General features: G+C 38.7%; 2 protein-coding genes and 2 long non-coding RNA genes across 5 annotated transcripts in view; all 4 read left to right on the top strand.

Annotated features, from left to right (window-relative positions):
• Positions 1-504: 504 nt before the first annotated feature.
• Positions 505-1264, top strand: LOC142534560 (uncharacterized). The gene is made up of 3 exons (XR_012817089.1): positions 505-733; positions 836-914; positions 1054-1264. It is a non-coding gene; the product is annotated as an uncharacterized LOC142534560 (long non-coding RNA).
• A 556-nt stretch (positions 1265-1820) lies between these two features.
• On the top strand, positions 1821-3272 carry LOC142534558 (uncharacterized). The gene is made up of 2 exons (XM_075641430.1): positions 1821-2109; positions 2927-3272. The coding sequence occupies exons 1-2, from the start codon at positions 1898-1900 to the stop codon at positions 3216-3218; spliced, it is 504 nt and encodes a 167-aa protein (XP_075497545.1). The 5' UTR covers positions 1821-1897; the 3' UTR covers positions 3219-3272.
• Positions 3273-6625: 3353 nt separating this feature from the next.
• LOC142534561 (uncharacterized) lies at positions 6626-6991 on the top strand. Its single transcript, XM_075641432.1, has one exon. The coding sequence runs from the start codon at positions 6626-6628 to the stop codon at positions 6989-6991; it is 366 nt and encodes a 121-aa protein (XP_075497547.1).
• Positions 6992-7349: 358 nt separating this feature from the next.
• The window catches only part of LOC142534559 (uncharacterized), a 46565-nt gene continuing 43666 nt past the window's right edge, over positions 7350-10248 (top strand). Inside the window, exons 1-3 of one of the 2 annotated variants that reach the window (XR_012817087.1) lie at positions 7350-7590; positions 7694-7793; positions 7933-8125. This is a non-coding gene — a long non-coding RNA (uncharacterized LOC142534559). Of the gene's footprint in view, positions 7591-7693; positions 7794-7932; positions 8126-10248 lie in introns of those variants that run through there. The other variant, XR_012817088.1, reaches the window with a different exon arrangement.

Here is a 10248-nt window from a genome sequence, read left to right as displayed (position 1 = left end):
TCTTCATGTTCTGGTCAATAAAAAATTAGAAACCCTTCATGTATGTAAGAATAAATATAGATTTTTGGATGCACTCACTTGATATGGTAGAATGAAATAAGATATGAATCAAATGATAAGTCTATTTTATTCCTATGATGAATATCACAAAAATAAAAGATAAATAAATTACAATTATTTTGTAGGACCGAGTGCTTACCGCTTTATCAAAAGCTATAGCTAGTGTAAGGTCCTGAAATTAATTATCCGGTAATTTTGGCATAATTAGAATAATTATTGAGTTGTAAATTAAAATAATTATTTATGCCAAATAAATTCAAGAAGTGTGTTAAAAATATGTATTTTAGAATATCGGAGTTAAAACGATATAAAAATACATATAGAGATTGAAATAGCACACAAGAGCAAATAAATGCAAAAATTGGGCATGTGTTACTATTTTTTTTAGTAACTAAATATACATATACATACACACAACTTATCCTTGAGAGAGAAGAGGAAGAAGCCAATTTCCCAAACCCATTCATGTAACCCACCTCCATTTTCGTCACTTTCAGCACCTTCAAATTTGAGAGGCCATAACTTTACCGTCCGACGTCGAAATCTCAAACGGTTTGAGGGGTTTTCTTCCCTACTTCAGTAGCTTCGTTTTGAACCATGAATCGCCACTTTTGATGCTCGTTTCAACCAAAATCGAGGCATGTTCGTAGCTGCTGCTATTGGTTCGATTTAGGTGAGATTTAAGTTTAATTCCTTGGAATTTTGTTGTGTGTTGGAGTGGGTTCTAAGCCTTGTGATTTCCCTTTAACTCCAGCTCGCTTTCTGAATTTTTCAGCTCGTGAACAGTAACTCCGACGAGTTTCCGGTGGGTTATCGCCTCGAGACCGCTAGCGACTAGAGTAAACTTGGACCTTGTAAGTTCCTAGTCCGAAATTTTAGCTTCTAAGCGTGATAGTAGGCTGCCGAAATTTGGATTTTTACCCATTTCGATTTAATTTGTTTTCATCGTTCGAATAGCGTTTTATTGACATATTTATTGGATAATTGTTGTAGGTTCGATCATTGGAAATCTTCGAGGTATATTTTGGCGAGCCTATTAATTATATCGAATTGTTGTGTTATATTTAAAGATGTTATAGTATGGTTGTTATCATTGGAATTAATCTAAGGATTATCGAGTTGATAATGGTTGGAATGTAAATAATGATGAGTTGTGGAATTTTTCGGCTTATTTTATTAATTTAGGCTAAGAAAGTTCAGTTGATCATTCTTGAAGTTCATTTTCGTGGTATAGGTATGTTACAGCTCGGTAAAACATAAATTATGTTTAATTGTCATTCTGTGTTACATGGATCGTATTTATGATTTGTTGACTGTTGTAAATTGTTAAATGTCTTCGTTGTGATCTATGTTTATTATTATGACATATTATTGGCATTTAGCATCGGGTATACAGTTATGATATTCATGTTGAGCCCTATCGTTCTTGTAAGCCATTGTTGATATCCGTTGTTATCTGGCAATGTTGTTTATCTAGGGATCATTGCGTGACTAATAGGCCTATACACATGAGACCGTAGATGTGATTGAACAATCCCGTGGTTAGTGCAGCATTTTGAGGTGAGCGCTGGGGTTGTGTCATCTAGTTTGTTATGTTGTGCCATCCTGTTATATCGTATCAGCTGTATGGAGGCCGAGTCAGGGGTATTATTCTAGCACAGCTTGGCATACCTCGCATACTTGGCAGGGCGGTTTAGCTGCATGACGATGTAGCTCCCCTGTGTTGTTGCTCGAGCTTTATTCCAGTTGTTATCGTACCGTTTGTTGGCTCCTGTTATACCGGTCATTCGTTGAGCCTTTCATGCATTGCATATCACATTTCATTATATGATTATGCATGATTTATGTTATTGTTGTTATTGTTGGACTGTTTAATACCAGAATCCTAACCTCAGTTGTTTACTGGGGGGCTACTGTGGTTGCTATTGGGCACCATGGTAGATCTCCCGAGTCGTTTTGCAGCATCAGGCTGAGGTTCCGCCAGTGGAGCTCGGGATTGAGGTTGGATTGCTTGGTTCTGTTCAGTGGAGTCTCCCAGTTAGTCTATATGTATGTCTTAGGTTTGTTTCAGTCTTGTATTGTAGTTTATTTGCCGAGAAGATGTCCCGTGTATCTGTAGTAGTATTTGGTTGTTTTGTGATGTTCTGAGTCGACTCTGTGATGTTTATGATCTGGTGAGTATTTGGTAAGTTTTAATTTCTATTTAGTCCTGACCAGTGCGGCTATAGGTGTAAGGCCCTGGCCCTGTCCTCAGACCCTGCAATCACAGTTCCTGGACCCAGAACAGCTTGGCTCAAGTGGCTACCAGGATTGTAGCCAATATACCTATATGCCAGGAGGTTGAGGGGTCGAATCCTGGGAAGGCACAAACTCCACTTTCCTGGCGTGGAGAAGTCCGATGAGTAAGTGCAAGCTGGTCTGAGTCCAGGAACTGTGATTGCAGGGTCTGAGGACAGGGCCAGGGCCTTACAATAGGTTGTTTAATTTCAGTTTTGTTTTAATGACTTTAGTGGAGTATATTTTGATATAAATTGTTGCTTGAGTTTTTCGGGATGTCCTATTTACGGGGAGGTCATGCCGAAATTTTTCTAGGCCCTGAGGTCCGTTTTAAATTATTTTAAACCTTTTTCCGCTGCAGCTTTAAGTCAAACCATTATTGTTTGATCATTAATTGTCATTAGAGTAAATGGGCCTCGCATCTTAGTATCAGAGCGTAAACTGAGATACGCTCGAACTAGAGTCTAGGACACTCGAGTCTTGGCACTAAAATGATTTTTGCGCCTGTGTATGCTACTTGACAACATGCTTATGTGATTATATGATTTGGTTACTTCCATTCTAATTGTTTTGGTGTTTTATCGTATAGAATGGAAGGAGGTGGAGAAATTCCTGTTGATGAGATTTCTCTAGCTCGAGGTCGTGGACGTGGTAGACCTCGTGTCCGTGTTGTTGATGATACTTTTGTTGAGCAAGTTGCTGATCAGCTAGAGCAGCTTAGGATGGATGAATTAGTTGCGTGTTTCCATTCTATCCATCCACCTCGATTCAGTGGTTCGGAGGGAGCTGAGAAAGCAGAACTGTGGATTTCTGAGATAGAGGAATTGTTTGATTTGATTGAGTATCCTCCAGAGTGTCGATTGAGATTAGCTGTGCATTAGTTGAAAGATCGTGCTAAAATGCGGTGGTCTACTACATTGATGACTTTAGATGCTCAGAGGATTGTTCTATCGTGGGAAATATTCAAGCTGAAATTTAAGGAAAGTTATTGTCCTCCATCATTCTACAATTCTAAGGCTTCAGAGTTTCATAACTTAAAACAGCGCGATATGTCAGTTGCGGATTAAGCGGATACTTTTTATGCTATGCTGAGATATGCTTCTCATGTTGCTGCGAGTCAGGTTGCTGTCGTTGAAAGTTTCATTGAAGGATTGAACAATCATCTGCACCTTTTTGTTTCTACCGGTAAGCCACTGAATTATTTTGAAGCGGTGGAAATAGTAAAAAGGGATGAAGCTAGTCTTAAGAGGAGTGGCAATCGAGTGCCTACCCAACATCATCAGTCGGGGAGGCAAAAATTCAGTTCATCTGGTTGTGCATCTCTTCGTCCACGTGGAAAATAATTTAAGAAGCCTGGTTCTAGTTCTTCGAGTTCAGGGAGTTCAGGGAGCCGTGGTGGATATCGCTATAGTGGACCTTACTGTGATCACTGTGGAGGCAAGCATTTCAGTAATAAGTGTGTTGGAGTTCAAGGGGTTTGTAATAATTGTGGTCGGCCGGGTCATTTTTCTAGAGTTTGTCCTAGTAAAACGGGGAAATCAGCCCAGGAAGGTAGTGGAGCTCAAAGTAATAGAATTCCAGCTACGTCCCAGTCTTCCCATCAGCCTAGTCGCCCTTCGCATCAGAGCAGAGGGCAAGGTGGTCCACAGAATCAGTCATCTGTTCATGTATTTGCCTTGACTGAGGATGAGGCTCAGGCAGCTCCAGGTACTGTCATTTCTGGTAAATGTACTCTATGTGGTTTTATAGCACGAGTGTTATTTGATACCGGAGCATCTCATTCCTTTGTTTCTCATGCATTAGTCATTTCGCATGATCTTCTCACCACTAGTATGAATTCCAATCTATCTGTTGCTACTCCGATGGGCAAAATGATTATTACTGATAATGTGCTGTTCAATGCAGTTTTGTTTCATGAAGAAAATGTTCTATATCTGAATCTCATAGTCCTACCTATATGCATGACTTTGATTGTATCGTTGGTATGGATGTTTTGACTGCAAATCGTGCCACTGTTGACTGTTATCAAGGAATATTTCGTTTCAGGCCTAGCTTTGCTCCTAAATGGAATTTCTATGGCCTGTGGTTCTCTAGCCAAAATTCCTGTAGTTTCTGCCATTGAGAAGAACCGATTGTTAGATTCTGGTCATGAAGGTTTTCTGGTTTATGCTGTTGATCTATCGCAAGATGAGCGACGGATTTATGATATTCCTGTAGTCCGTGAGTTTCCTGATGTGTTTCCAGAAGAGATTCCTAGTTTTCCACCAGAACGAGAAGTTGAGTTCAGTACCGAATTAATGCCAGGAATGGAACCCATATCTCGAGCACCATATCGTTTAGCTCATGTTGAGCTAAAAGAACTGAAAGAGCAATTACAAGATTTATTGAGTAAAGGTTATATTCGTCCGAGTTCTTCACCGTGGGGTGCACCGATTCTATTTGTCAAGAAGAAAGATGGAACGATGCGGATGTGTATTGATTATCGGCAACTGAATAAGTTTACTGTCAAGAATAAATATACACTCCCTAGGATTGATGACTTATTTGATCAGTTGCAAGGTACTTAGGTGTACTCTAAGATTGATCTCCGTTCTGGGTACCATCAAGTGCGAGTTAGACAAGAAGATGTGCCGAAAACAGCTTTTCGCACGAGATACGGACACTTTGAATTTTTGGTTATGCCTTTTGGTTTGACCAATGCTCCTGATGTGTTTATGGACTTGATGAATCGAGTATTTCGTAAATATCTCGATCGTTTTGTGATTGTATTCATCGATGATATTCTTGTTTATTCACTGATGCAGCATGGCAGAGTTGTGGCATTTGGTTATCGTCAGTTGAAACCGCATGAGTCTAAGTATCCTGTTCATGACTTGGAGTTGGCTGCTATTGTTTTTGCTCTCAAGATTTGGAGACATTATTTGTTTTGGGAGCAATTTGTAATTTATTCTGATCACAAAAGCTTGAAGTATTTGTTCTCTCAGTCAGATCTGAATATGAGACAGAGACGTTGGATGGATCTTTTGAAAGATTATGATTGTGAGATCCAGTATCATCCGGGAAAAGTGAATGTCATTGCCGATGCTTTGAGTCCTAAGGTTGTTGATATTAATTTATCCTCGATTCATGTTTCTAAGTTACGAGAGGATATTTGCACTTCTGTGTTGGATTTTCAAATCCAATGTAATGCTGTTTGTGTATCTCAGATTTCTGTTGAGCCAGAGTTGATTCAAATTGTAAAATCAGCTCAGAAAACTGATGATCAAGTTCTGAAATCTTATGAGTTAGTATCTCAAGGACACCAATCTGGTTTCTCAATTCACTCAGATGATTCTCTTCGATTGAATGGTAGATTGGTTGTCCCATATATTCCTGAATTGCGTACATCCATCCTTAAAGAAGCTCATTGTACTCGATATAGTATCCACCCAGGAGGGAGTAAAATGTATCATATTCTACGGCCTCAGTTTTGGTGGAAGAATATGAAAAAGGATGTGGCTGAGTTTGTGTCTCGTTGTATGATCTGTCAGCAAGTCAAATCAGAACGAATGAGACCTGGAGGATTACTGCATAGTCTTGAGGTTCCTCAATGGAACTGGGAGCACGTGGCTATGGATTTTGTCACGCATTTGCCACGTACTTCTCGTCATTTCGATGCCATTTGGGTGATTGTTGATAGATTATCTAAGTCGGCACACTTTATTCCGTATGAGAAGACGTATTCGTACAAGAAAATGGATCGTCTGTATATTGAAAATGTTGTGAGACTTCATGGAGTTCCAGTTGCAATAGTCTCAGATCGTGACCCTAGATTCACATCAAAGTTTTGGACTAGTTTCCAAAAAGAAATGGGTACACGACTTGCGATGAGTACTGCGCACCATCCTCAGACAGATGGTCAGACAGAGCGTACAATCCAGACACTCGAGGATCTGCTTCGAGCAGCGGTCATGGATTTTAAAGACAGTTGGCAGGAAGCTTTACCACTAGTAGAATTTTCCTATAACAACAGTTTCCAGGTGACTATTGGTATGGCTCCTTTTGAAGCTTTGTACGGCAGACGGTGTCGATCACCTCTTTGTTGGGATGAATTTGGTGAGAAGCAGTTGACTGGACCTGACATTGTTCAGGAAATGCATGATAAAGTCCAGTTGATTCGTCAGAGAATGAAAGCTGCCCAAGATCGTCAAGCTAGTTATGCTAACAGACGTCGTCGACCTCTAGAATTTCAAGTTGGAGATTTTGTGTTTCTGAGGATCTCTCCGTTTAGAGGTGTTGTTTGTTTGGCATGAGGGGTAAGTTGTCACCTCGTTTCGTTGGTCCCTACGAGATTGTTGAGCGTATTGGGACTTGCGCTTATCGTTTGGATTTGCCCCAATCATTGTCTGGCATCCACGATGTTTTCCATGTTTCTATGTTGCGTAAGTATGAGCCCGATCCGTCTCATGTGATTCAGCCTGATGAGGTTGAACTTGATCCGTCTCTATCATATACTGAGTATCCTTTTGTATCTTGGATCATAAAGATAAAGTTTTACGCAATAAAGTTATACCACTTGTACGTGTTCAATGGTTGGAGGCATGGGGTAGAAGAATCAACGTGGGAAACAGAAGAGAAGATGAGATCATCTTATCCATATCTTATTGATTCTTAGTAATGTATTGTTGGTTTCGTATCGTGTGTAAGATGTATGTGTATAAACAAAAATTTCGAGGACGAAATTTGTTTTAAGGGGTGGAGAAATGTAAGGTCCTGAAATTAATTATCCGGTAATTTTGGCATAATTAGAATAATTATTGAGTTGTAAATTAAAATAATTATTTATGCCAAATAAATTCAAGAAGAGTGTTAAAAATATGTATTTTAGAATATCGGAGTTAAAACGATATAAAAATACATATAGAGATTGAAATAGCACACAAGAGCAAATAAATGCAAAAATTGGGCATGTGTTACTATTTTTTTTAGTAACTAAATATACATATACATACACACAACTTATCCTTGAGAGAGAAGAGGAAGAAGCCAATTTCCCAAACCCATTCCTGTAACCCACCTCCATTTTCGTCACTTTCAGCACCTTCAAATTTGAGAGGCCATAACTTTACCGTCCGACGTCGAAATCTCAAACGGTTTGAGGGGTTTTCTTCCTTACTTCAGTAGCTTCGTTTTGAACCATGAATCGCCACTTTTGATGCTCGTTTCAGCCCAAATCGAGGCATGTTCGTAGCTGCTGATATTGGTTCGATTTAGGTGAGATTTAAGTTTAATTCCTTGGAATTTTGTTGTGTGTTGGAGTGGGTTCTAAGCCTTGTGATTTCCCTTTAACTCCAGCTCGCTTTCTGAATTTTTCCAGCTAGTTTTCTGAATTTTTCAGCTCGTGAACAGTAACTCCGACAAGTTTCCGGTGGGTTATCGCCTCGAGACCGCTAGCGGCTAGAGTAAACTTCGACCTTGTGAGTTCCTAGTCCGAAATTTCAGCTTCTAAGCGTGATAGTAGGCTGCCGAAATTTGGATTTTTACCCATTTCGATTTAATTTGTTTTCGTCGTTCGAATAGCGTTTTATTGACATATTTATTGGATAATTGTTGTAGGTTCTGTCATTGGAAATCTTCGAGGTATATTTTGGCGAGCCTATTAATTATGTCGAATTGTTGTGTTATATTTAAAGATGTTATAGTATGGTTGTTATCATTGGAATTAATCTAAGGATTATCGAGTTTATAATGGTTGGAATGTAAATAATGATGAGTTGTGGAATTATTCGGCTTATTTTATTATTTTAGGCTAAGAAAGTTCAGTTGATCATTCTTGAAGTTCATTTTCGTGGTATAGGTATGTTACAGCTCGGTAAAATATAAATTATGTTTAATTGTCATTCTGTGTTACATGGATCGTATTTATGATTTGTTGACTGTTGTAAATTGTTAAATATCTTCGTTGTGATCTATGTTTATTATTACATATTATTGGCATTTAGCATCGGGTATACAGTTATGACATTCATGTTGAGCCATATCGTTCTTGTTAGCCATTGTTGATATCCGTTGTTATCTAGCACTGTTGTTTATCTCTGGATCATTGTGTGACTGATAGGCATATACACATGAGACCGTAGATGTGATTGAACAATCCCGTGGTTAGTGCAGCCTTTTGAGGTGAGCGCTGGGGTTGTGTCATCTAGTTCGTTATGTTGTGCGATCCTGTTATATCGTATCAGCTGTATGGAGGCCGAGTAAGGGGTGTTATTCCAGCACAGTTTGGCATACCTCGCATACTTGGCAGGGCGGTTTAGCTGCATGACGATGTAGCTCCCCTGTGTTGTTGCTCGAGCATTATTCCAGTTGTTATCGTACCGTTTGTTGGCTCCTGTTATACCGGTTATTCGTTGAGCCTTTCATGCATTGCATATCACATTTCATTATATGATTATGCATGATTTATGTTATTGTTGTTATTGTTAGACTAATTTATACCAGAATCCTAACCTCAGTTGTTTACTGGGAGCGTTACTGTGGTTGCTATTGGGCACCATGGTAGATCTCCCGAGTCGTTTTGTAGCATCAGGCCGAGGTTCCGCCAGTGGACTTCGGGATTGAGGTTTGATTGCTTGGTTCTGTTCAGTGGAGTCTCCCAGTTAGTCTATATGTATGTCTTGGGTTTGTTTCAGTCTTTTATTGTAGTTTATTTGCCGGGGAGATGCCCCGTGTATCTGTAGTAGTATTTGGTTGTTTTGTGATGTTCTGAGTCGACTCTGTGACTCTGTGATGTTTATGATCTGGTGAGTATTTGGTAAATTTTAATTTCTGTTTAGTTCTGACCAGTGCGGCTATAGGTTGTTTAATTTCGGTTTTGTTTTAATGACTCTAGTTGGAGTATATTTTGATATAAATTGCTGCTTGAGTTTTTCGGGATATCCTATTTACGGGGAGGTCATGCCGAAATTTTTCTAGGCCCTGAGGTCCGTTTTAAAGTATTTTAAACCTTTTTCCGCTGCAGTTTTAAGTCAAACCATTATTGTTTGATCATTAATTGTCATTAGAGTAAATGGGCCTCACAGCTAGTGGTAATGGTGCAACTCAAATCTTTTAAACCACATAGCAGTACAAGCACCATGATTCGATCGCTCTACCAAGCAGAGACAATTATTGCACCCAACAATCTCCCTCTCAATAATTGCACTCTTTGCTATCAATGGGAATCGAACATGTGACCTTGGCTCTGAACCAATTGTAGGACCGAGCTCTTGCCGCTTTACCAAAAGCTATTGTAGAACCGAGTGCTTACCGTTTTACCAAAAGCTATAGCTAGTGGTAATGGTGCAACTCAAATCTTTTAAACCGCATAGCAGCACAAGCAACATGGTTCGATCGCTCTACCTAGCAGGGACAATTATTGCACCCAACATATTTTTTTTATAAAAAATTCATAATATAATTAAAATATTTAAAAAATAATTATTCTAAAATTATTTGCAATTACTAGCATCATCATTATTATTTATTGTTTTACTATAGGCACACACACTATATATATATATATATATATATATATATAATACTTGAGCATAACAGAAATTAACATTATTGGTTTACTAACTTTTCCTATTATGAGTTTTACTGTACAAAATTTTCACATTTTGATTTTATCTGTTTGTTTTTGGGATCTTGACTGGAACTTAAAAAAATTCAGTCCCCTCAAATAATAGATCTTACTTTTTTTCAAACATATCGATATTATTTCCATATGAACCCTGTCGTCAAAGAATAGTCAAATAAGGTGGCCAATTGGAGACATCATTTAATGTGAAATTTGTTGCAGCCTTCTTTGAATCTGATTTGAACACGTTTCGCAGCTGAATTTCAGAAATTGCGGATGTTCATACTGGAATGATGCATCTATTCTTCTAT

The sequence above is a fragment of the Primulina tabacum genome, unplaced genomic scaffold, assembly GCF_025594145.1.
Source record: "Primulina tabacum isolate GXHZ01 unplaced genomic scaffold, ASM2559414v2 Contig588, whole genome shotgun sequence".
NCBI classification, from domain to species: Eukaryota; Viridiplantae; Streptophyta; class Magnoliopsida; order Lamiales; family Gesneriaceae; genus Primulina; species Primulina tabacum.
Note: the sequence above shows the minus strand (reverse complement) of the source record. Positions and strands in the feature narration are given on the sequence as shown.

What these genes read in the sequence shown, in the direction of transcription:
- LOC142534558 (XM_075641430.1), top strand. Translation starts at nt 1,898, where the DNA reads ATGATTTATGTTATTGTTGTTATTGTTGGACTGTTTAATACCAGAATC. An exon ending in GTCTCCCAGTTAGTCTATAT is followed by an intron (nt 2,110 to 2,926) that starts GTATGTCTTAGG and finishes TTTATCGTATAG; the next exon opens with AATGGAAGGAGGTGGAGAAA.
- LOC142534561 (XM_075641432.1), top strand. Translation starts at nt 6,626, where the DNA reads ATGAGGGGTAAGTTGTCACCTCGTTTCGTTGGTCCCTACGAGATTGTT.